Here is a 26,861-nt window from a genome sequence, read left to right as displayed (position 1 = left end):
CCACCTTGTAACAATACCTGGAACATCCACCAGTGCATCTAGCATTTTTTTTAATCAAAATGAGTATAAAAACAATACTAATTTTTTTTCAAAGCAAATATTTGTTACCCAAACTCCCACAGATTTATTTTCATTGCATCGGAAGGGTAAGGGCGTTGATCAAATACGTTGTTAGCTCACTAAGCTGGCTCATGAACCATCATCACTCATGAGTCATGACACGCTGTATTCAATCATCTGTCATTGATACATTTGATTATTACTTTGAGGAACGTCACGTGCGTATCAACTCAACAATGATGTGATTGGTGTGATTTGAAAATGAGAAATAAGGAGAGTAAAAATATAATAATAAATACCACGAAAGAAAAAAAAAACAACAAACAAACTGTATATTCATAATTGTTATTCTTTAATTTCATAATAAGACTATTTTTTATACTATAATAAGACTATTAATAAAATGGTTTATTAATTAATTTTAACAAATAAATTTAACTATGCACAGCATTCAGACAAGACGTTCATTGGATTCTAAACATTATCTTATTCCGGAAAGTAATTTTTTTTGTCTGAGATCTTAAATGGAAAAAATCGAAGCTATGTTTATCTTTCGTTGGTCCAGCTTTTATGACTGGGTCAATCATTTGTCAAGTTATTCAACATAATTATCACATACAAAGAATACCAAAACAGAGGCAAGTTAGTTTCCTCCCAACACCAAAAAAAAAGATAGGCAAGTTAGAATTATATATTTAAGTTGTTATAGTTGATGCACCCACCACAGGTAGTTCTACAACGTGTAACAATGTGTAAAGCGACTTTTTATTATTCAATAATCATTCGTATACTCTGTCAAAAAAAAAAAACATTCATATATGATGTCTGTTATCAAGATTTTTCGTTTTTATATTAAATTACCAAAATACCCCGAGAAGATTATGCAATACCCAAAACCAAAACTATAGACTTCCGACGACTCTGATGGCGTGTTTGAATATTTTCTGAATCCCTACATTTCCTCCTCCAGCCACGGGCGCGTATCGACGACGATGCTCTCATCCAAACCTCCGCGCCGGAAAGTTGTTCCGGCGAACGGCGATGACTCCGCCGACAAACTCGACCAGCTCCTCCTCTCCTCTGCCATCTCCAACAACGAGGACCTAGGCCCGTTCATCCGCAAGGCCTTCACCTCCGGCAAGCCGGAAACGCTCCACCACCACCTCCGCCACTTCGCGCGGTCGAAGGAGTCAGAGATCGAAGAGGTGTGCAAGGCTCACTACCAGGACTTCATCCTCGCCGTCGACGACCTCCGATCCCTCCTCTCCGACGTCGATTCACTCAAGTCCTCCCTCTCCGACTCCAACTCGCGCCTCCAGCACGTCGCGCGCCCTCTCCTCTCCTCGCTCGATGCCTTCGTCGAGACGCGCAACGTCTCCAAGAACGTCAACCTCGCCATCGACTCCGTCCGCACGTGCGTCAAGCTCATGGAGGTCTGCACACGCGCCAACCGCCACCTTGCCGACGACAACTTCTACATGGCGCTCAAGTGCGTCGACGCGATCGAGCGCGAGTACTTGGACCAAACGGCGTCGTCCACGCTGAGGCGGATGCTGGAAAAGAAGATTCCGGAGATTCGGTCCTACATCGAGAGGAAGGTGAACAAGGAGTTCGGTGACTGGTTGGTGGAGATCCGTGTCGTGAGTCGCAATTTAGGTCAATTGGCGATAGGTCAAGCCTCGGCGGCGAGGCAGAGAGAAGAAGACCTAAGAATTAAGCAGCGCCAAGCGGAGGAACAGAGTAGGCTCAGCGTGAGGGACTGTATTTATGCATTGGAGGAAGAGGATGAAGACGGAATCATCGCCGGCGGGATCGGAGAAGACGGCGGTGGAGCCGCCGGGTTTGATTTGACTTCTCTGTGTAGAGCGTATCATATTCACCAGACTTTAGGGTTAGAGGATCGGTTTAAGCAGTATTATTTTGAGAACAGGAAGCTTCAGTTGACTTCGGATTTTCAGGTTTCGTCGATGACTCCTTTTCTGGAGTCTCATCAAACGTTCTTTGCGCAGATTGCAGGGTTCTTCGTGGTGGAGGATCGTGTTTTGAGGGCCGGGGGTGGGTTGATTTCGAAAATGGAAGTTGAGAACCTTTGGGATATTGCTGTTAGTAAAATGTGTTCTGTGTTGGAGGATCAGTTCTCTAGAATGCAAACTGCCAATCATTTATTGCTTATTAAGGATTATGTGAGTCTGTTAGGAGTGACGCTGCGGAGATATGGGTATCCCATTGATGCGTTGCTTGATGTTTTGAGCAAACATAGGGATAAGTACCATGAGTTGCTTTTGTCTGACTGTAGGAAGCTGATTGCGGAGGCAGTTGCGGCTGATAAATTTGAGCAGATGTTGATGAAGAAGGAGTATGAGTATTCCATGAATGTGCTTTCTTTCCAGATACAGACTTCGGATATCATACCTGCTTTTCCCTATGTGGCGCCATTTTCGTCCACTGTGCCAGATTGTTGTAGGATTGTGCGGTCCTTCATTGAGGATTCTGTGAGTTTCATGTCATATGGAGGGCAGCTTGAGTTCTATGAAGTTGTTAAGAAGTATTTAGACAGGCTTTTGAGTGAGGTTTTGGATGAAGCTTTAGTGAAGCTTATCAATACATCAATTAATGGGGTTTCCCAGGCAATGCAGATGGCAGCGAATATGGCTGTCTTGGAGCGTGCTTGTGATTTCTTCTTTCGCCATGCTGCACAGCTTTCAGGTGTTCCCTTGAGAATGGTGGAGAGAAGCAGAAGGAACTTCCCTCTAAGAAAAGCTCGTGATGCTGCTGAAGAGATGCTCTCTGGGCTACTCAAAGCCAAAGTTGATGGATTTATGACATTGATCGAGAATGTAAATTGGATGGGTGACGAGGCACCTCAGAGTGGAAATGAATATGTAAACGAGGTCATAATTTATTTGGAAATTTTGGTTTCAACTGCTCAACAGATATTGCCTTCTCAAGTCCTTAAGAGAGTATTACAGGAAGTTTTTGCTCACATATCGGAGAAGATAGTTGGGACTTTAGTTAGTGATTCTGTTAAGAGGTTTAATGTAAATGCTATTACTGGAATTGAAGTTGACATCCGGCTCTTAGAATCATTTGCTGATAATCAGGCCTCCCTTTTCTCTGATGGGGATGTTGATGTTCTGAGAGCATCACTTGCCGGCTCAAAGCAACTGATTAATTTGCTGTTAAGCAATCATCCAGAGAACTTCTTGAATCCAGTGATCAGGGAGAGGAGTTACAATACTTTGGACCACAAGAAAGTGGTGATTGTTTCAGAAAAGTTGAGGGATCCTTCCGATCGGCTCTTTGGAACCTTTGGTAGTCGTGGGGCGAGGCAGAATCCCAAAAGGAAATCATTGGATACATTGATAAAAAGACTTAGGGATGTTAGCTGATTAAGCTTATAGCTGTATGTAAGGTATTTTCTCTTGTTTTATTTTCTTGTTTTGTCTCTAGTTCCATTTTGATGATGAATTATTTAATAGTGAGTTGTCGATAAAATTATTTGCTTTAGGCCAGGCTGTCACTGTGTTCCAAATGCATTTTAAGATTTTCCAAGATATTTGTTTGAAATGTATAATTCTTATGCTCTTGTTTTTTGGATTTGATTTAAATACTTTCATATCATTTTATTGTATCTGTTTTGAACTGAATCCCTCCTGTTTGCTAAAATGTCTTTAATGTGTAACATGATGCTTGCTTTTCCTGAGTAGCTGCTGGTATTCATTCAATTTTCATGGTGGTCCAGAAGGCTAGAACTCCTGTTTAATTACCTCAGATTTATCGAAATATCATAATCATTTCCTTGACATTTGTGTCTTAGATAATCAGCCTTAGCCGTGTATTGTACCACATTGTTTACTGGTAAACCTTTTTTATCAGAAAAATGAAAAATTTATCATGTTCTAACCTATTGCTACTTCAAATTTGACCAATGATAGATGAGGGTTGAGATTATTAAAGAGACATTGATCCACACTCAGAGCTTTATAAAAACATGATTGATAGCCTTAGTCCTTAAGTTGTGAAAAGAAAACAATAAACACAACGCATAATATAAATATTATATAGAAATCCTTGGAATTAGAGAAGCTCGTGAGCTGTTGAACAAAATCAATCCCAAGCCAAATTGAAACCCAATTTGCGATTGAGGTTGTAATGCGATGCAAACAGAAATTGCTTGCATAGTATCTATTAATTAAACCATTGCATATAGTATTAAATATTATCTGCACGAGACACGATTGAATATACAGGACAGCAATTGCTAGCCGAGCCATATTGAAGCATGCAGCTCACCATATTTCACCGAGCCCTTAAACATCCAATAAACCATAAAATTTCTCATAAAGATGGCAGCACCTTGACGTCACTCCTCTAGTCAAAATTGAAGCATACACTAATTGCACACTAGGGGGGCAACTGTTTCCACATTTTCTCTGTTATCTTGTCTTTGTTGTTGAGTTAGTTGCACTCCCGTGTCCTTGCTGTGTTCAAGGCCATTTTTAAGCAAAGTGGCACCTCTAATGATTTTGATTTACCATCTGTCTTTTCATTATGTGTTCAACTGCCATCTTGTTGTGCTGCTGCGTAATTTATAAAGAGATTAAAAATGATGGATTTGATATAAATGTCTACAGTTAAGCTTAAATTAGATATATAAAATCTAATGATACAATAAATTATTTTAAATTGGCTAAAACTATAAATTGTGTCAAAAGTAGACCCTATCGAATAAATGTTAAAACTTGAGTTGATATAGCCAAGTACAGGTTGCTCATACCATACTTCTCGATGGTTGGCTTTTTAAATGATACAATAAACCACCAATTTTATCATTTAAGTATTGCTCTCTCCTAAATAATCTCTAAAGTATTTTTTTTATACTATAAGTAATTCTTTAAGTATTAGAAATTATGCTACATAGTTTCTTGATTATCGAGAAATCCTTAAAACTAGTCTCTCAATATTACTAAAATTATCAATTTAGAGATTAAATTGATGGATATTTCATACTTTAAAGATCACTTTTTTAATTATTACTTCAAGGACTATTTAGGAAAAAAGATAATACTCTCGGCACCAAATTGATGATTTATTCAAAATTATTATCAAACGGCTGTGAGGGCATTTCCCTATTGAAGGAAACAATTTCACTGTCTTCATGCTATAATTCACCATAAGTATCTTAATTTCTCCTAGAGACTAAGTTGAACGGGAAAGTTTATTTTTAGTAGCAATTCTTCGTCTAGAACCGTTCTATCTATAACCATTTTTTCCCTTTTAAACGAAAAAATTAAATTGGTTGTTCAATGTTTGTTTTGCTAGTAAAATTTGGAGAGTATGCTTCCTAGAGGTATTTTTCATATCTTCTGATGTAATTTGCTTGATGAATTCAGTTTCAATTTGCACGATTGATGGCCATTTCTTCATAGGTTGCACTTTGTTACGGATTTCCTTTCGGCACCTCATCTCAAACAGAAACAGATTATATAAAGAAAAATAAATAATTCCCGTCTTGAAAATTTTCTAACAAAATACGATATTTTTATTCAAAACCTCTTATGCCATCGAAATAGCATTTCATATCTAAACTTTTAATTTCAAACAAACTTTTGGTTAAACCTTTTTCCAGTCTACTTCAAATCTTCAATTGAATGCTGTATACACTTCAGGAAATCAAGCCTCGAAACTTTCACTCGGTAGTCGGTACAGTGCTTAACAAGCTAAGCCTATGGTTGAAAAAGATAAGGCCGTTGCATTCAAGCACTCAATTGCTTCTTTCACCCTTTTTTTTGGCTTTCGGACTAGCCTAATACATTCTGGATTAGCTACACCTTTCAACTTCCCAAATGGTCGATCCGAAAGATAAAATTAAACATGGGTAAATAGTCATTTTTGTCCCTAAATATGTAATTCATTGAAAAATGCGTCCCTGAAAGATAAAAATACAAAATTTAGTCCCCAAAAGTGTAAAAAGTGCAACAAATATATTCGATCGTTAACTTTTGTTCGTCACCGTTAATAAAATAACCTACGTGACATAGAGGGACAAATTTGTCACTGAAATAATTGTCAACATGACCATCTCTAATTGTCAGCATAAGGACATATTTGTCATATAATATTTTTTTGAATTTTTGTTTTCCTATCCGTTGATAAATGCGTCCCTGAAAGATGAAAATGTAAAATTTAGTCCCCAAAAGTGTAAAAAATTTGACAAATATATCCGAACGTTAATAATAGACTGTGACTAATTATTATAAAAAACTTCGTACCCCATTGCCCAGAGGCTCTTCGCTATGCGAAGGTATGGGGGAGGGATGACTAATTATTATAATTTTGAAAAATTTATAATGATTGCGACAAAATTTTGGGAGTTATATTACACCGGTAAGTGTTTGTTTTCATTATATAATTTTTAAACTTTATCAACGGTTGAGACATGCATGAAATATTACCAATGGAAGTGAATTTTTATTGTTTTGGTGAATTCTTCTTACTTTTCTTTAACTACAAAATAAATCAATCATTTGATTGTTAACTCTTGAACAAATGCTATCAACACAGAAAAAAAAAGAAAAAAAAATCATTGTAAAACGATAAGAAAGTCATTGTTTCTGTTTAATCAAACATTATTTATTTAATTATTTTTTTAATAATTTTTTTCTAATAAAATATGAATGTCTATTAGTATATGCAATAACATCAAATTACAAATTAACTTTTATTTTTTTTTAAATCATACATAATTATTTTTTATTGACTAATCATTTAAAAAATTATAACTTTAAAAAAATCATTCCAAGGAAAGTGGGTGTTTTTTTACAAATTAAAAATGTAATTGTAATTGCAATTTTTTCTAAAAATTATTCATGAATCTAATTTAACTATAATTCTTTATAATAAGCATTTTTTTTACTTGAACCTTTCATCAAGCATGAGAATGTAAAAAATTTATTTATAATTTATAAAACGAGTATTCTTTCTTCTTTTAAACTCAATTTAATTTACATGTAAAAAAATTATCGCAATCATTATAAATTTTTTTAAATTATAATAATTAGTCACAATCTACTATTTTGATATATTTATTGTACTTTTTACACTTTTGAGGACTAAATTCTGTATTTTTATCTTTAAAGACGCATTTGTCAGTTGAGTCAGAAGACAAAAAGTTAAAAAATATTATTTAATAAATATATCCCTATGCTGGCAACACGTAGACTATTTTATTAATGGTGACGAACGGAAGTTAACGGTCGAATATATTTTCCGCACTTTTTATACTTTCGAGAACTAAATTTTATATTTTCATATTTCAAATATACATTTATCAGCGAATTATATATTCAAGAATAAAAGTGATTATTTACCCATTAAACATTTTGAAAAGATAGAGGAAGCAACAGCCAAAAAATAAGCACCGGAGCTTATCTTAATAAGAGCGTTATTTGTAAAGGTTGCCGAAGGAGATAGACGAATGTCATCTCAAATGGGGAGACTTGTCTTGTGTATGTGCTCAATAATACTTTGTCATTGGAGCTTGTGCTTATGAAACACTCCCCTTAAGTATCGTATCAAGTACTTAAATAAGCACGGGTTCTGATATCTTTTTTTTTGGGCTCCAACTATATTATAACAAAATTTATAGAAATTAATGTGCTTAAATGTAAAGAATGTGGGATTGTTGAAGGAATTTATTTAGTACATTTTTTTAAGTTGTTGGATTGGAGAGAAGAGATGTTTAAGTTGTAAAAATCAATGATATATAATGGTGGAATCTACAAAGTAAAGACGTATAAAAAGTAAATAAAAAAAAAAGATTTCAAGTTAGAGATGCTCTAAATAGAAGTTTTTGAGAAGAAAAGAATCACCTCATCTAAAGAGGGGTCATGTACCAAGTAAAAGAGACCTAAATTCAAAAATATGTGATGGCCTTTTGTGAGTGGTAACATTTATAATTCTTTGTAACTTTTAAATAAGAGATTGTGGTCTGTAGGATGATAAACTATTTGAGGAGGATTTTTTAAATTTGTCTGGAAAAAATGTAATTTTATTGAGATAGTGAATTATTTGTTAAGATGTTGTTGTGAATGTAAAAGGAGGTCTTGAAACACTTGTCTATTCTTATTTCTATTGTGACATTGTTTGTTTGTGTTCTATTCTTTTATCCATATTTTTATGTGTTTTTTTTCTTCTAACAATGCCCCGCACAATTATAATTCTTAACATTATATTTAACAAAATATAAGGTATAAAAAATATAGGATCAAAATATCTTCTTTGGCTACATGTGAGCTCAATACTCGCATATTCCAATCCATTTTAGTTTTAGCAAAAACATGGACTTTAAAAAGGTCTGCAAGTGCTACGCGAGTTGCACGCATTATTAGAATATTAACATTATTATGTAGGGACAAAAAGTTTCAAATGGAAATAGTCAAGCACTCAAGCAAATACTTCCTAGTTCCTATTGAAGTTAAGAGTTATATCATTTCACTTTCTTTATTGGTTTACGAGTTTCGTTTAATATTTGTTCCCCACAGATCTTAACACTTCAAAGTTCAATCTCCCCATTTTCATTTTTCCATAGCATAAGCTAACAAAATAAGAAAAATGAAGTTGAGGTCTTCAATCGCATTTATTTGCATTCTGGCGAGTGTGAGTGTGACAATTTCAGAATCATTAAGCCAACAAGAGCAATTGTCAGCATATGAAGTTCTTGAGAAATACGATCTCCCAGTGGGGCTTCTTCCAAAAGGTGCCACAGGGTATGAGCTAAACGAAAAAAACGGGCACTTCACAGCGTATTTGAATGGAACATGCTACTTCAGCATAGAGTCGTATGAGCTAAAGTACAAGTCCACAATCAAGGGCGTGATCTCCAAGGGCAAGTTGTCGAAGCTGAAGGGTATTAGTGTGAAGATTGAAGTGTTGTGGCTCAAAATCGTGGAGGTCACTCGCGACGGCGATGACCTCCAATTCTCGGTGGGTGTTGCCTCTGCTGGCTTCAGCGTCGACAGCTTCTCAGAGAGCCCCCAGTGTGGGTGTGGATTCGATTGCAACTATTTCAATCAAAACGGTGATGTTTCTTCTCTTTAGATTTAATTTGGATCAGAATGAAGAATTCGGATCTATCTGTTACTATGTTTTTTTTTTTCATCCATGATTAATTATTGATCACCATCATGTTGTTTTCCTTTGCGTAAATTATGACTATGGTGGTGTTTTGCGGTAGACACTAAACAAAAGCAGCATTGGCTGCATCCCCACTTTGGCTTGTCGTCAAGTCTTACTTTTTTCAACCAACGCTGTCGTCCCTGGGTTTTAGAATCTTGATAACAAAGTTGATAACATTAATATGGATATCCTCCAATCTTTCTAAATTCTCATATTAATCTCTTGTTTTGTATTTCCAAAACATTAAATATATTTATTTTCCACTTAAATATTTTTTTAGTCTATCTAATTTAGTTTTTTTTTTGTTTTTATCCGTATAAAAAAATATTTTTAATCTTTATAAATTATGTTTATTTTTTTCTTACAAAACAAAATAATTATTTTTAGTACTTATAAATGTTATAAATTATTTTTGTTATGTTTTTTTACCTAAAGCATATTAAAAATTAAATAAACATAATCTTTAAGAATTAAAAGAAAAAGTACATAAAAGAAAAAAGAAAAAATATTAAATTTAATGACTAAAAAATATTTAAATCATTTGTTTTTATATAATATTTTTTATAAAATAGTAAGAATTTTTAAAAATAAAAAATATAACATAACTCGTATAATAATATTATAAATATCTATTTAACATTCTTTAATTTTTTTTATCATATATATATATATTTGCTTCAAAAATATATTATCATTGAGAGAGCAAAATTTTTTCTTAAAGCACTTGAGGGTGAGAATAGTAAAACTCAGGTAAGAATAACAGTCCCTTAACACATGGGTCTGGGTTGGGTTCATGAAAGAAAAAGAAAAGTTACAAATACATAGGCTTAATAGAAAATTTGGGCTTAACAAATTATTAGATTAAGAATTAAAGTGCTCTTCCTAGAGACAAATGGGATCATAACTTCAAAGTTAAGAAAGAAAAAAAAATACTCTAAATTCCTATAATTTAAATAGAAAACTTCAAATATTATGTAACATTTTTTAACACTATAATGTTATATGAAATTTAGTTTTTATCCAAAAAGAAATTATTTAAATTTACAATATTTTCTCAAATAAATCAATTATCTTTCCATTTTCTGTTAACTGCATTTAAAATCTAAATATTTGCAAGAGTGAGTAATAAGAGTTTAATAACTATATGCACGATTATCTTAAAAACTTTTACATTTAACTTAGACTTAATCAATTGTCTATTTATTAATTTTTTTTCTTATTGAAATTATCTTATTTTTTCATGTTATGAAAAAAAGCAAAAAAAAATAGATTTTCCTTACAAAAGTATAAAAGTATATAAATAAAGAGCATGAGTAACATGTTTAGTTTTTCTTTAAATTTATTGTGATTGACGAGCAGAATAATACTCAGGATACTGTTTTATGAATGTGTCAACTATAAATTGTAGAGATTAATAATTCGTTCATAAGTTAAAGAAATCTTGGTCAGTGCTTGATGGGCGTAGATGCAGCTTGTCTGGTTTTAAAGTTCAGTATGGACGATAACTACGAATATGGTATCGTGCTCTTGCTTTTAGTAATTTTGGGTTTCATAAGAGGGAATTGCATACTGCATACATGATGAGTCGTCTCAATGTGAAAAGGTAAAAAACAAGCTTAGCTCTGTTTTTGCAAAGCATCTTGCAGGCCTTTTTGCTGTCTTTTTTATTTGTCCGCAAATGTGAAATTCATTTGATATTTCTCTAGGGCTTTTTGGCTCTTTTTCTCTCTCTCTCTCTCTATTCATGCGGACTTTCCTTTTGTTTTGACTTTATCTGATAGAATGAACAAATATCCAAGTTTTGTGCTTTATACCCGGTTGTATATAACCATATCCTAATGCGTTCACACTTCGCATCATATTAAACTAATGAGGTGCATATTTAGATTAAAGTTGGAAGAATTTAAAAATATTCTTATCCTATAAATAATAATGTTTTCTTCTTTATTTAGTGAATTAAAATTCACAACTTTTTAAATTTTAATCCGTACATAGCCAAAGTTAATTACTTCCATAGCAATTAAGTGGGCCATTGAAATGTACCTTTGTGCGGTGATTGGTGTAATGCTTGATCCCTGCTCCCGGAATCAACCTGGTAGAATTTCTCTTCAAGACAAAAAACAAGTTGGGAAATAATAAAAGGTAGTATATTTTTTTCCATGTTTGTCTTTCTTTTAAAATAATTATATTTGAGACATGATGTAGGATTAAATAGAACACATATTTCTGAAGGATTCAAACATTGATTCAATGTTGTGAAAAACTAATCTATTTCACTAAATTCAACCCCCCGTTGATTTCACAGCTGCAAATTTATCCTCAATAATTTGTACCAATAACACACGTTACATTTATATTGGAAAATAATTTTTAACTTCTGCATCCTCTCCAATGGTTACGCCTTATTTCTTCTGTTAAGTTTGGTTTTATCTGTTTTCGTATGAATAAATAGTATACTTTTCTTTTTTTTTTAAAAAAAATCCAAAATAGAGGTCTGAGTTACGTATCGATGTATAAAATGCCTAGAGCGTCTGAAATATCATTGTTCCTTGGCATCAAAGCCGTCAATGTTGAATGTTTTACTTTCACTTCTTTTTTGCTTCTTCGTACTTTTCCTTTCCCAGAAGATTTCATTTAGTATCACTCGCATGATTTCCTTGTGGTCTTTGTGTGTTTGTTTCACAATCTTTTCAAACTTACGGGGTTGACAATTATGATTATTACATAAGAGTGAATCTCACTCTATTCACTCATGACATCCCTGTCCACCATGGCCCCTAAGTTTGTTCAAATAAAAACTCTTTTTAGATAGGTTCCCAACTTTTAGGTATGGTGGGGGTGAGGTGACTACTGAGTTACTTTACTAAATTCTATTTCTATTGAATGGTGCCTACTGCCTCTTAATTTGTCCCTCAATTGATTTCCATTTCTCGCGAGTACAGGTGCACTTGTCATACCATACCCTATAGTCCACTTCTTCCCCATACTACGAGGGAAAGGGAAAATGAAAAAATTACCATTCAATCAGCCCAAGCAAGACTTACTATCCATGTAAATTTTGTCTACTATCTCTAAAAATACGAGGGAATTTTTTAATTATTATTCAAAAAAATTTCTTCTATTATTTTCTTTTGTATTATTCCCTAAAAATACTATAATAATAGTGAAATTACTGTTAGAGAGTAAAAAAAAAAGATTCAGGGCTAACACCACTGACAAAAAACAAGAGTCCATACCCCATTGGAAAATTTGCTAAAACTAATATAGTCGAAACTCGAAAGTATTGTTTGGCCATTTAATTAAACATAGATACGTAACCAAAATTAGATTGCATCGAATATTTTAGGCATAAGCATATAACAAAGTTCAAAGGTTTACGGACCAGGCACAAGCATATAACGGTTGAATCAATAGTTGAAGTTGTGAAAACCTAAAAAAAAACTTTTATTTTAGAAGTAACAATTTTTTTCTTCTTCGTTTGGTTTATTAGAATTTGTTATTATATATTGAAATTAATAAAAAATACTAGTCAAATTTAAATCTAAACATAACATAGATTTTAAACAGAATTGCTTCTGAAAGGATCTAAGATTACTTGTGAAGAAAATAGAAGATAATCAACAAATTAAATAGAAAATATATTCTCAATTCATGCATCGAATGCGAACATAAAAGCAAGACTATCGATCTTAGCAATTAATTTCTGGCACGTGAGAAAACATCCTATGAAAAACTCCCAATTTATGGTGGCAGATTGATTTCAAGTTGAACCAAGAATCGGCATAGCAGATTTTCTCATCTTCTTGTTTCTTTTTATTCTCCATTTGGAGTTTAAAAAAAAACAAAGTAGTACTAGTTGATTTTTTGGACAACAAGTGCAGCTTTATCACATGCATGAGTTAGAAAATGGAATCCCATTAAACTATTGTAGCCGGGTTTGTTTCTTGCTTGGGCGGCTTCAAGTAAAGATAACTACATCTCCTCCTCCATGTCCCCTGCACTGCAATTTTTGGCTGCTGTCACTGCCCTATATTATTATGATGACTGTCAAAATTCTTTTTTTTATTGAGTAGTATTTGTTCTATTGGTTTGTATCTTCCGAGCCAGAATCTAAAAACGACTGAATGTCTCAACAGTTCACTTCATCTTCAACTTTCTTGCCACGCACGCTTCGTCTACTATTTCATTTATTTAATATGATTTAATTACTGATTTGGTCATAAAAAATATTAATGTTATTGCCCATTTGCCTTTTAATTCTTTTCTTCTTCAGTTTTAGTGTTATTTGTTTAAACATGTAAAAGTTGATAAATCACATGATATACCGTGATTTTTTATCAAACCAAGATCGATTTTACCGTGCGAAACCAAACGTTTTTCGCACACGAAGTTATTTTGTATCCGTAAGATTATTTCAACTTTAAGTCTATGGCTTAGAATTTTCTTCTTTTAGAGGTGAGTTAGGGTTCAGAAAAGGGGCACAAATTTGTATTTAAACTTTGGCACGATAGAATCCGTCGTCAAACCAATTGCCTCAATCATAAATCGTTGGAGAGCTCAAGGCCTTATAAATCTCAGCTCATACTTTCAATTAGTATTGTGGGTCTCAAGTTCCAGTTTGGAGCTAACATTGCAATCTCGGCGTCACCATTCGCACCGTAAGTTATTGTAAGTTTTTTTTTTGGTTCCAACACAGTGCCTGACACCAAAAGTGAAATATATCTTTTGACTACATCCACAAAATATCTCGTTATTTTAAATCATATTACAATTTTTTCTAGATAAATTAAACTTAAGAAAACTCTTCTAATCACAAGTTTTTTTTTTGACAAAAATTGAGAAGAAGAAAAAAAAACACTTCCTTCACATTAACCGCTTCACTTGGAATAATGATTCTCTTTACAAATTTGGTAGTTGTTTTTATCTCAAAAGCTTTTCTTTATAATCTAAAAGAAAAAACAAACATCTATAATCTATAATTAAGACAATATCATCTTTAGATTTCAACAAGAATTTTTCTCACTAATTAAAATTATGAATAAACATTTAAAAATTACTACGATCATGCTATTATTTAATAAAATTTGAATTTGCACGCTCTGAATTAACAACACGTACCGTTGTTTTGGAGTATTGTACCTAATTACGGGCAATTTAAAATTAACTTCATTATAGCTATACCTTCTCATAGTTTTTTTTATTTATTTGGCCGAGAAAGACGTATTTTATCTCTTGGAGTAAATAATCTATCCGTATCCCAGCCATAAAAACGGATCTTGGCAAAAACAAATAAATAATCTATCCTTAACGAGTTTATGATAATCCGCAAGACTGCAAACTGGAATCCCATCACACTGAAAATAATTTGAAAAATATGAAACTTGATATAATCAATATTCAATAACATTAGAATTAGAAGACATTACAATCGATCAGCTGCTAATGGTGGTCATTCTACTGACTTCTAAAACTAACTAAAGCAAATAAATGGACAAGGAAAACCCCCCCAAACGCGAATCAAGGTCTTCTCTTCATGAAGTAGAAAACAGAGCATATCGGAATCAATATTCCGTGGAATCAATATTTCATTAGTTGTTGAATTTTTTGCCGAGAAGCATAGCGCGCAATTCCGCAGGGTCAATCTCATTGATGTTTTCGGGTTTGTAATAACCAGTGACTGGATCTGGCACCCACGAAACCTTGTACGTAGACACCCCTTTGTTATCTTCCCCTGACTTTGGTGCCATCTTGCCGCTCATTGAGGCCACTCCTCCCTTTGTTGCACTTTGTGATGCAACAGCGTACCCGCGTCTGTTTAAAAACCATATATTAAATCATGTTAATTCAAATGAAACTGCATTCTTATTCTAAAGTCTCATATTTGAGTCTTATATATGAAAAAATAAAAACCTCATGATCAAGTTTTTTACACAAATACAAATTCATGACATAAGAACAAAAACGACGAGTAATATGGTGACCTAAAAAAGAATCATAATTCATGACATAAGAACAAAAAAATAATTCAAAGTGTGGAGGAAACAATTAGGGTACCTGGTGAGAGCGTTGGAGAATCCGTCTGCGACGAGAGAAGAGAAGATTTTGACGTAAGTGAAAGAAGGAGCCATTGGTGATTGATTGAAAAAGAGTGGAAAGCTTATTTCTTTGAAGGGAATTTATATTGACACGTAAAAGATCAGAAAAAGAAGCTTCCCACAGTCGAAGATATCGCTCTCTCTTGAATTTGAGTTGTGGGGAGAATGGTAGGAAGGGGTCTTTATTTATAAGGCAGAGAGTGGAGGGCGAGAATATTAGCCGCGTCAAATTATGAAAAATATTCATCTGGAAGGTTTGCCGCCACCTGTCAAATTTGCTGAAACTATTTCAAATTAATCCGGTTGTTAAGGAAAGCTAGCTACGGTTTTCAAAAAGATATGGCAAATGGGAGAATCAATTCTAAATTGTTATAATTCTTTGTTTTTAAAATTAAAACTTTTTTTTTTTGTCATAGTATACTTTTATTTTAATTATTTAATACTTATTTTAAATAAGTGTTCGTAATCTCAATCTCAGTCAGTCCCATTCAATCAAGATACTTGCCAAACAGATTCATCATCTCTAATGATAATAAAGCATAAATAAGAAACTAATCTCTCTCTCTCTATATATATATATAACAAACTTGTCTATAATAAGATCTAAACGATTATCTTATTCTCTAACAATATATCAAATCTAATTTATTTATAATGAAGAGATTACATATATCATAAATTAGCCAATATAAAACATATAATTTCAACCTAAAAAAATTGACACAATGATATAAAAGAACGGGAGAATTCGTATTCTATTTTTATTATATATTATTATAAACTTATAATCACATGTTGCCAGCGAGATTAGTTAAATATACTTCTTCCATTATTATTAAAGTTTTGGAAAAAAAACATTTTTTTGCCAAGTTACAAATAAAATGAACATAGTACACAATAAATGGAGAGTATTGTTTATTTTTTTCAAAATTATAACGGGTTGTTTTACGATACAATTCTGCATTAATGAGAATCACATTTATGGGAATGTTATGCCCATAAATGTCATTTCCATAAATTTGATTGAAATTTAGTAATTATATTAAAATATAAAATTTTTTTAATTATATTTTTTTTATAAGAAAACAAATAAAACACAGTAAAATGCTGTGAGAATAAGTAACTATCGTTATCGTAGAAAATAACTTTCACTCTCTAGGAAATATCATATACCCATCCCTCCTCATTAGAATAGAGTTTTCTTGCAACAGAAGATCCTAACTAATATTCTAATAATACTAAATAAAAAGTCAAAGGTCGTTTTTTTCTTTAAAGGGTGCACTCTCATGTGAATTTCTATAACCCTAAATAAATGAATATACTTAAAAAATAAAGAAAATATAAGGTTAATTTAGTAGTTGAAAAGATGATGAAAAGTTTAAAAAAATAAGAAAAAAAATAAGTTATGAATTCAAATTCACTAATATTTTAAGAAAAATTAATAAATAATATTGATTGATAAAAAAACTTAAAACCTATTAAAAATGTGATATGTTTAGAATAGAACATATTTGGAGAAAAAAAATCATAAAGCAAAAGTAATTTTTTGAGGGTGCAAGTGCAACAAAAGGATGATGGGACAATGAAAATGTGGAGATGGAATCAGAATGTTGGTGGTTAGGCTAAGGATTACGTGAGTATGATGACGGAATCTATAGGGAAAGTTAAGACGCAAGTCATGAATTATTTACAAGTCATTGAGTCAAAATGGCGGTGGATGAATTAGTGAGCTGAACCTGGGCGTGGTTCTGGACTCAACTCTCAGTCGTACCTACGATCTACTATACAACATTACAACTTGTTGTTATAGCTCCCACTTTGTAAGCAAGACATGAATTACTTGTGCACAATTAGTGGTCAATAGGCGTCTAAGTTGAAAATTTAGGAGAATCTTCCAAACTCCCTCACTCCAATTGGATTTTTGAACCAATGGGAGATGAACTTCAATCTGTCGAAAATATGTTTTAATATTTCTTTCTATGCACTCTTGCAACTTTTTTTTAAAGCAAGATATTTTTATACATAAAAGTCATAAGATTAATCTTAGAGATGAAATATTTATTAAAGTGAATTTTATCTCTTTCAACAAAATCTTCACTACAAAATTAAATTTTTGTCATTATATATAAGAAACTCAATAATCTATTAACTATAATTTTTTTTTTTGGAGGGATCAACTATGATGGTTTGATTACTGGACTTTTGCTCCGTATTCAGTGCTTTATGAACAATGAGAATGGGCAGGACCAGATACTTGGCTTTCATCGTCCTGGAATTCTCGGTGTATATATTTATATGTGCCAACGAAATCCAAGTTCCAATGTGAATGGAAGAAATTAAATAGAATCCAAGTTCCTGATACTTGACTTTTATTTGTTTTATTTTTTAAACATACAAAATATATAATATAATATAATATATTTAAACACATTTAATTTACTTTTAATATATCACAATTTACAAAAGAAAGGAGTGTGAGAGACAGAGGGGAAGAAAATATTTATAAAAAGTAAAATGCATAAATATTTCCTAAGATTTCGTTAAAGTCACGAGATAACCCTTAAAGCATAGAGATTACTGAAGTGGGTTTTATCTCCTTCAATAAAGTCTTCTCCATATACAAAATGCAGTATAATATGTCACTGATATCCCTTATAAGAAAAAATGCTACAAAGTATAAGCATTTAAAAACATTAATAAGATTCAATGAATGCAGCTAAGTTAAAAACATACACTTAATTTGTGGGAATGACCTAGGTTTAATTCTCACAAAATACATTATTAGGAATGAATGGTAAATTTTAACTGTGACTAAACCTTGACTAAGAATTAATCTAATTACTATTTATAAAGAGAAGACAATGCAAACATAAAATAATAAAATGACAATAATAGCATGAAAAATATCAACAAGTCTTGTCGATAAAAAATATGGTTAGAAGGGGAGACTAACTAATGATGATCAGCCAGGTTTTGACAGAAATTAGTCTCAGACAAAATCCATGAATATTCATGATAATAAAAAGTTAAAAAACTAAAGAAAGGGTGGTGCGAAGAGGAAAAAATTGTGTCAATAGTTGAGCCAGAGAATTATTTGACCTTAGAGATTATTAGGCCCACACCACAAGAGGCCAATGTTTTTTGAAGTCATGCACCATTTGGAGAGTAGTACTAGGGTTTTACTTTACCTCCGTCGCGGGAAACCTCACACACATCACAACCTTCAAAACAATACTATCCCCACAAACAATCTCAACGAAAGATCTAAAGACTAAAACTAACATAATTATTATAAAAGTCGTAGGTCACTGACAGTGAGTGCAGGGAAAGTGTGATTGCTCCGAAACCGAAACCACGAAGCAGTCGCAAACATGACCGAAAAGAAGCGGAAGGAGAGGGACGAAGGTAACCGCCGAAGACTGAAGCCGAAGAAGAAGTCAAACACTCAATGGAAGAAGACTGGCCCTCGTTTGCCCTCATCTCTGCAAAAACATATTGACCGTTTAAACCCTACCACTTCCTTCGACAGCGCCGATTCCGATGACGACAATGACGTTTACGAGTACGAGGAAGAACGGGCCGAAGAGGAGTCCAAGAAAAACAAGCGTTACGACTCTGCTTCCGTCGACGATGACCTTGCTCAAGAAATTGAGGTTTTTAATTATTTTTCCAGCAATACAAACTCTTCATTTGAACTTAAATTATTGTTCTGTTTTGTTTCAGTATTTGAAGCATCTAGATGTAAGCTCATTATTTACCACTTGATTGTTAAATTTATATATTTCAATTTTCAACTTATCCATTCTATCTATGACTATGTACTGGACAATTCTGATTCATGTGTTCGTTTGTACTTTTAGGATGAGAATGTGCAATCTGATGATGAAAGTGAGGATGATGATTACATTGGGACAAAGAGGAATGAAAATGCTGCAAGTGACGATTCTGGAGAGGAAGACGATGGAAGGCATGCAAGAATGCTACAAGCAATTACTGGCATGCCGAGTGAAGCTTTTGAAGGTATGAAAACTGCTGTTAAACTTTTGTGTTGTCCATTATTTTTGTTAGAACTTAGACTTGCAAGCATGCTGCTAATTTTCTTCGGTATAGATTGGAAATCATAATTAGTGATTAGAGATGCATATGAAGTAGTTTTTAATATCGCATTATAGTTTTTGACTTGTCACATTTTAATTTAACAGCTTTATACAAATGTTGAGTTCTATCAATGCAACTATTGAATTATATGAAATTTTCTTGAATTTTAACTAACATTTCAAATGTAATGAAATGTCAATTTTGAAATTATATGAAATTACAAACTTAGATCTTTTTCATGAGAACTTTCTATGCAACAGTTGGATTGATAAAAACTTATAGAAGGTGTCATTTTTGTCAAATGTCAAGTTTGACACTTGGTGTCAATTAATCCTTTACGCACACACATTTTTGCTTTAATTTTCAAGAATGCTGAAGCAATTTTTGTACATGAATGATTCCCACAGCAGTGTGTGTATGTGTGTGTGTATATATATATATTACTGCTCTAATTTTGGTGATATGTAGGAAGAATGCCCAAACAGTATTTGTGCACGAATGATTCCCAGAGAGAATCTCTTTCTATTTTGTTTTCAAAACTGTGATATGATACATTTGAAAATTTTAATCACGATGCAGAGAATAAGAAAAAGAAGGTGATGAAGGACACTGTTATACCAGAGCTGTATCCAGAGTCTGAATATAATCCTAGTCGTGATGTTGTGGATGGTGATGGACGCATTAGCATAGAGGACCTACTGAATCCTCTTCGTGAAAAGTCTGGTTATGGAAAACTTAGGAAGAGATATCAACAAATTGAGAAGAATGCTAGAACTATTCATGTGCCACTTTCAAAGGCAGTTCAAGCAAAGGTAGAGAGGAAGGCAGCATATGAAGTATCAAAGAAAGATGTCACTAAGTGGCAGCATATTATTCAGAGAAATAGAGAGGCCCCAACTATTTTCTTTGATGAAAATGTAGATCTAGGGTTTTCAACTGTAGGAGCAATAGCTTCTGAATTTGAACCCAGAACTGAATTTGAGAAGAAAATGGCTGCTCTAGTTTATGATGATGAAGTTATGGAAGCTCATAAAAAGGATGGTTCTAAGCTTCTTGAAATGAACAAGGTATGAGTATTAGTTGATAATATGCCTGAATAGAATATTAATTCATTTAAGGAAGATCCCAAAACTTGCATTACTTCTACCTAAAAGTAATAATGGGTTCCCGCCAAACACACTACATAAGCTGAAATAGCACTTTTATGATTCTAGCAATATATATGGAGGTAGACAAACCATATATGTCCCAACTAGAGTGATGCCTTCAATTTACCCCAGTTTAATTTTAACTTTTAAGTGCCATACAATGTTTCCTTGTGTGCCTGTTGGAGTCTAAGAATAAAATTTGCATTGATTACATCTTTAAAGGTCTGTGTACTGATTCTTCTTCTCAACCCATGTTTTTTATGCAATATGGCATGGAATTATTTTTGTATTGGTGTTTTTCAATTGTTTTATGTAATTTCTTATGTCTGACAGGTCTCTATTGAAGATGAGAAGGATAGGCAAAATCGGATTGCTAAAATGCGGAGCCTTCTTTTTCGTCATGAAATGAAGGCAAAGCATATTAAAAAGATCAAGTCTAGAACATTTCATCGTTTGTTGAAGAAAGATAAATTAAAGGCAGAAGCTTCTCAGATACAAATGGACCCTGAAGCTGCTAAAGAATATGCCATGAAACAAGAGCGTCAAAGGGCTGAGGTATATCATCATCCCTGAGAAACTAGAGCTCAAGAAATTTTTCTTAACAAATGCTAGTTACTGATATATCCTGTATCTTCATGATTAAAATGGAAAAATTATTTCCATTAATCCTTCTCTCACTTCTCAACTTGGTACAGGAACGCATGACTCTGAAACACAAAAACCATAATCCGTGGGCTGCACGTATTATCCAGCGTGGTTTACATAACCAAGATGAAGGAACTCGTGCTGCTATACATGAACAACTTCAAAGGCATGCTGAATTGACTAGAAAAATGAAGTCTATGAAGGGTAGCAGCAGTAGCGGGGAAGATAGCAGTGAAGAGGAAGAGGATGACAACTCTGCTGGTTCTGATCAGGACATGGATTACAAGATTTTGGGAAAAGCTAAAGAAAAAACAATGAAAGTGTTGGAGGAAGAGGAAGAAGTTCCCAAATCAGGATTGCTTTCTTTGCCTTTTATGGTAATATCCATTCCTGCTCTCTTCTTCCTTTTCCCTTTTTCCCTGAAGGAAATTTTAGTGTAACCTAGCCTGAGAAGACTGTGATAAATACTACTATTATTTTTACATGAACTATTATCTTTGGCTTTTGTTACTTTTGTTTTTATATATTCTTTAGTATCCAATTTAGAGATTGAAATTTGTCACTGGGGAAGTTTTTCTTATTGGTTTGTGGTCTTCCCTTGATTTGTTCTGATGTAGAGGCGTGGATTGGAGAAAAGAAAAGAGGCAGCTGTTGAAGAAGCTAACCTTGCTTTCCAAGAATACGAAGATTCCTTGAAGAAGCTGGAGAATTCTGGTGGCTCAGAAGATCCAAAAGCTGCTTCTACCAGTGGCAGAAGAGTATTTGGAACGGCTAAAGCCCAGATAGATGCCAGTAATAAGGTAAAATCAGATAACTGCTATGATGGCAGTGATAGTGAGGATGACTTGGGGACCAGCAAAAGTGGCAACATAGAGAATGAGGGAAGCGACCTTTTGCATAAGGATGTAAACAAGGATTTGGTGGTAATTCAAGATGACACTGATACTCACCAGGAATCAGTTTTTAAGGTGATGAAATTCTTAATTGTTGGACATTTATCTCAAGTTAATGTCTTCCTTGATAGATGTGTGACACAGTTAATGCATTTTTTGTTCACAGAACATTGATGAGATTATTAAAAAGCCTGGGCCAAAAACTACATATGAAGTTTCCATATTTGTGTCAGATACATGGAAAAAGGTTCAAATGCTTTTAATATATTGTTTTGTTTTAAAATTTAATCTTTTCTTTTAGTAAAGAAGAATATCTTCCATTTTTGAAGGGTGCGTTCTGTTGGACTGATGTATTTGTGATTAGCAGGCAAAAAACAAAAATGAAGAAATAACGATGAAGAAGTCTCCAAAGCTTCCAGGGCTAGTTAGGCAAGCTATAAAAGTATGGACTCTTTCTATTTGTTAACAGTATAAAGTGCATTGTTGGTGTAGCCTTATACTTTTATCCTTTTATGTCTTAGGATACTGAAAATGAATTTAGAGAGGATAGTGACACAGATAGTGAAGGACAGATGGTGGATGGAATTCTGTCTTCTGTTTCTAAAGTACCTTATGAACTTCCTTCTCAAGAGGAGCTCATTCGGCAAGCTTTTGCAGGCGATGATGTAGAAGATGATTTTGAAAAGGATAAGCAGGAGATCCTCAACGAAGAAAATCCTGAGCCAGAGAAGCCTCTATTACTTCCTGGCTGGGGCCAGTGGACACATGTACAGCAAAAGAAAGGTTTACCATCTTGGATGCTGAAAAAACATGAAGATGCCCAGAAAAAAAGGGCAGAAGCCCTCAAAAAGAGGAAGGATGCTCAGCTAAATAATGTGATTATATCTGAGAAAATAGACAAGAAGGTTAGTGCCATTAAATACAAGGTTTTGAACCTTTCATATTATTTTCAGATTATAGATATCAACTTGATTCAATGCACACAACTATATTGGCATATTTTTAAACATTGGTGTTTGCACTTCAGAATGGCAGTTAACCACATTATGATTTGTAATAATAGTAATATTATTAATCGATATTCTCATTATTATTAGTAGTAGTAAATTGCTCACTCCTCTACTTCATTATTCAAAAGAATCAAAACTCCTGTATTTATTTTTTGGTGTTTTCTTCTTGCTTCAATTTTTTTTCCGGTAGATCTTGATGCTCTAATTCCAGTATTATAATTTTGTGGCTCAAATAGTGTTACCAACTGCCACTTGCTCCTAAGTATCTATCTGCTGGCTAGTTCTGTACTCCTTATTTTGTCTGCACGCTATTTTCCTTTTCTTTTTCTGTCAAGTAAATTGAGCTGATTTTAATTTTATACTAACTTCTGGATATGGCAGGCTGAGAAACTACATACTAAATCATTGCCATACCCTTTTACTTCCAAAGAGGTCTTTGAACAGAGCATGCGTGTGCCCATCGGACCTGAATATAATCCAGCAACTGCAATTGGTCCTCTTAACCGGCCGGAAGTAAGTGCTTTGTAACACTTGTGTTAAAAAGTATCATGCTATAGCTTTTATTTATAGTAGTAATTGAAAATAATATTTAGAGTCTTGCTCTTTCGGGGGAGGGAAGACCTTAGTTTATTGGATACTGTTAGTGGGTTCCTTGTCTTTTTACCAAATGATACTATTAGGAAAAATACTATAAGATGCATGTATGTTTTTTTCTAACTGTCTTGTAAATGTAATATTCCATCTGCAGGTGGTAAAGAGACCAGGGGTTATTATAAAACCAATAGAGTTCAAAGAAGTGAATCCTCATGAAAAAACAGAGCAACGGAATGGAGATAAGCGTAAGTTTAAGAAAAATAAAGGCAATGCTGGCAATATCATGAAAAAGGCGAAGGTGGGAGGAAAAAGTTAATTGACATGAGTTTTGGTTCTGTTCCAGTTCTAGAAATATTCTCAGTTTTCTGTCTTTTGGAGAGACAATAAACTGTCAGGTTAAAGGAAAAAGCTGAAGAAAAAAATGAAACGGCGGCGAATTAGTAGGCCCGGAGGCTTATGGCATGCAAGAAATGGAAGAAAACAGAATTTAAGACCAAGAGTCTTGTTTTTTTTTTTTTGGGGTGTCTCCCCTTTTGTATTATCATTGTCAGGTTGAATTATTTATTAATTTTGTCATTTTTTAAGGAAAATGTCATTTTTTTAAATTTGGTCCCAATTGATATAAAATATCCTAAGGAAGTGGAAAAGAATGTTATTTATCTGCCTGTTTTCTTCTCTTTGTAGATGCTGTCAGATTTCATTATTTCGATTGTTAGATTATCCCTCTTCTCAGTTCTCAGGCTTTTCTACAGATGTACTTTAACATGGCTTTTAAGTTTTAACTTCTAAGCCAGTTATGCTTTGATTTTTAAATTTTGTTATCCATTACTTAAGTTTATAATTATCCAAATTGAAATGTCATAATTTTTTTTTCTTCTTATAAGTCAATTTATGAGACTTATAAAGTTATATAGGATTCTTTGGTATGTTGGTCTTATCCCTCAATGGGTTTCATATGAAATTGGCTTAATTATTATTGTTAGTGTCTGAATTTTGAGTGTGTTTTTTAATCCTTCAAATTAATTTTTTTTTATTCTTGAATTTTGATAAATTATTTTTGTAGTTCTAGACATGATAAATTGATATTTGTAGTGATTTTTAGTAGTTATAAATTAATTTTTTATTTTGTAGTTTTTTGAATTTGCATTTAAAATTACTATCAAGTATTAAAATATTCTGTGAGTGTTAAAAATTGTCATATTTCAGGTTCTAAAAAAAGTATATTTTTAAATTTAGGGATTAAAATAATAATTAAACCTGAAATATATATCAAATGATATTGTATTAAAAAATGTATTACTATTTTGTTTAAAAAATGTATTGTTAAAATTTATTGAAATACTCTTGGTCTCTCAGCGTATTCTAATAAAATGAGTATACCTTCTAGATTTTTTAAAAAACGTGTACTTTAATAGATATTCAATAAATTTCCTCTGTAGCCATATTATTGTATTCAATAATATGTTGTCTTAACTTTTTTAACCCGTTTTATTTGTAGGACGAGTTTTTGTTGTTCACACCAAGTTTTTATCTGTTGATCATGCCTGTGCTTCTTAAGTGGTTTGTGGATCGCTTTTATTGTCTTTCCGAGCAGTGACCCACTGTGTGTAGTGCATATTGATTTCAACCTTAACATGGTTTTTCCTACATGGTTCAATCATTTATGAGAGTTGAGACACTGAGAGATCCCTTTGTTACGTTTTGTTGCTCTATTCAGGAGTTGGGGCTGGGGAGCACATTTTTATAGGTTAAGGTGCATAATTCACATTGGTGTAAACAATTTTGGCCTGGCACAAGGACTCATCTATGGACAACTAACTTTACAATCAGTTGTGGATCATGATTCATGATGAAGCTTACTGATGTGTAAATACAACCAGCTACTATATTTCATTATTAATAATTTGAATCTGCTAAGCTAAATTATATTGCACTTGAAATCATATCTGAACATTTCTTCAAGATAGACAAGCATTAAGCATACCATCATCACCCTTAATATAGTTTGTACTTTGAACCACTCTGCATAAAGATATAGTTTTGTACTTTGAAGCATGAAAACTCAACCACACTGATGTATTCATCATCACCCTTAATATGCTCGATGAAATGTCTAAAAGAGACAACATTTCCTAAAATGGGTGTGATGGAATGAGAGGGAGAGATGGATTAATTTGCCTGGTCGAAGAGTTTCCTGGTAACGAAGAGAAGCAGAAGCAGTGGCAGCAAGGAGCAATGGGTCATTGTGGCCGTTGAGTTTCGCAGTAGAAACAGAGTTTCCTCTGAGAGGTGCATATGAGTGAGGGATGCATATTAATATAATAAGTTACGGGGAAAGCTCGTGCAAAACCCATGAATGAAGCGTTACAAAGGAGAAGGACTTCGTTGAGTTTAAACTTAAAAACGTGTCTTCATCGGCATTGACCTATGACCTATCCCTCCCCATTGCTTTCTGCATGGAGCCCTGCATACGCAATACACATGTGACACTCTTAACTCCTATATACACTGCATGTGTGTAACTCCAAGCACCAAATAGATATCATGGAAAGAAATAAAGGAAAAATAGTGTTGTAAAAATGTCTCAAAAAAGGTTTTAGTCTTTAACATATACTACAGTGTAAAAATATTCATAATATATATTCTATTTTTTCTCTCTTTTATTTAAGAGTTAAAAAAATTTGGTTAATGTATTGGTATACTTTATAAATATTTTAAAATAAAAAATATTCATAATGTATATTCTTTTTCTCTTTTATTTAACTGTTAAAGAAAAATATTTGTTGAAATTCTCAAATCGAATGTGATGTTGTAAAACTCACAAAAAATGAGTTAAACATGTCATGAGTTGGTTCTCTTTTTTCATATATAGTTTCAGTAGCTAGTTAACAACTATTCCATACTATGGTATTTCCACTGCTCATTTATCTATTTTGAACCAATTTTTTAAGGATATTTTAGATTATTCAAACCAATAAATGTATCTAGATGTGACTGTGGATATGTGATTGCCTTTTTATGTCTAAATGATGTAAAGTCAAACAACACAAAATTGTCCATTTTATTTCTTCTAGAAAGGGGTACGAATACAGTAATGGATTAATTAGTATTGTACTCCTGATGGTTGGGATAGATTCACAC

At 33.0% G+C, this 26,861-nt stretch overlaps 4 protein-coding genes across 5 annotated transcripts; 3 read left to right on the top strand and 1 right to left on the bottom strand.

Annotated features, from left to right (window-relative positions):
- Positions 1 to 916: 916 nt before the first annotated feature.
- LOC100784539 (exocyst complex component SEC15B) lies at positions 917 to 3,653 on the top strand. The gene has a single exon (XM_006577088.4). It carries the CDS (start codon positions 1,053 to 1,055, stop codon positions 3,447 to 3,449), a length of 2,397 nt encoding a protein of 798 aa, XP_006577151.1. The 5' UTR covers positions 917 to 1,052; the 3' UTR covers positions 3,450 to 3,653.
- A 4,767-nt stretch (positions 3,654 to 8,420) lies between these two features.
- Positions 8,421 to 9,346, top strand: LOC100527514 (uncharacterized). The gene has a single exon (NM_001369192.1). It carries the CDS (start codon positions 8,674 to 8,676, stop codon positions 9,157 to 9,159), a length of 486 nt encoding a protein of 161 aa, NP_001356121.1. The 5' UTR covers positions 8,421 to 8,673; the 3' UTR covers positions 9,160 to 9,346.
- A 5,255-nt stretch (positions 9,347 to 14,601) lies between these two features.
- On the bottom strand, positions 14,602 to 15,490 carry LOC100500411 (putative late embryogenesis abundant 3 family protein). The gene is made up of 2 exons (NM_001250713.2): positions 15,292 to 15,490; positions 14,602 to 15,048 (listed from the first exon to the last, which is right to left on the bottom strand). Exons 1-2 carry the CDS (start codon positions 15,363 to 15,365, stop codon positions 14,826 to 14,828), a joined length of 297 nt encoding a protein of 98 aa, NP_001237642.2. The 5' UTR covers positions 15,366 to 15,490; the 3' UTR covers positions 14,602 to 14,825.
- A 3,010-nt stretch (positions 15,491 to 18,500) lies between these two features.
- Positions 18,501 to 24,379, top strand: LOC100784007 (uncharacterized protein C57A7.06). Of its 2 annotated transcripts, none has more exons than XM_003520692.5 (11): positions 18,501 to 18,985; positions 19,193 to 19,352; positions 20,010 to 20,497; positions 20,912 to 21,133; positions 21,274 to 21,600; positions 21,841 to 22,191; positions 22,283 to 22,363; positions 22,484 to 22,558; positions 22,638 to 23,021; positions 23,508 to 23,639; positions 23,875 to 24,379. In XM_003520692.5, the coding sequence occupies exons 1-11, from the start codon at positions 18,704 to 18,706 to the stop codon at positions 24,034 to 24,036; spliced, it is 2,664 nt and encodes an 887-aa protein (XP_003520740.1). In that variant the 5' UTR covers positions 18,501 to 18,703; the 3' UTR covers positions 24,037 to 24,379. The 2 variants fall into 2 exon arrangements, with proteins under 2 accessions (XP_003520740.1, XP_006577150.1); XM_006577087.4 differs by having other exon boundaries at positions 22,481 to 22,558.
- The last annotated feature ends 2,482 nt before the right edge of the window (positions 24,380 to 26,861 follow it).

Source organism: Glycine max, chromosome 3 (genome assembly GCF_000004515.6).
Source record: "Glycine max cultivar Williams 82 chromosome 3, Glycine_max_v4.0, whole genome shotgun sequence".
Lineage (NCBI taxonomy): Eukaryota > Viridiplantae > Streptophyta > Magnoliopsida > Fabales > Fabaceae > Glycine > Glycine max.
The sequence above is the reverse complement of the archived record's forward strand: the minus strand, read 5'-3'. Positions and strand labels throughout refer to the sequence as shown.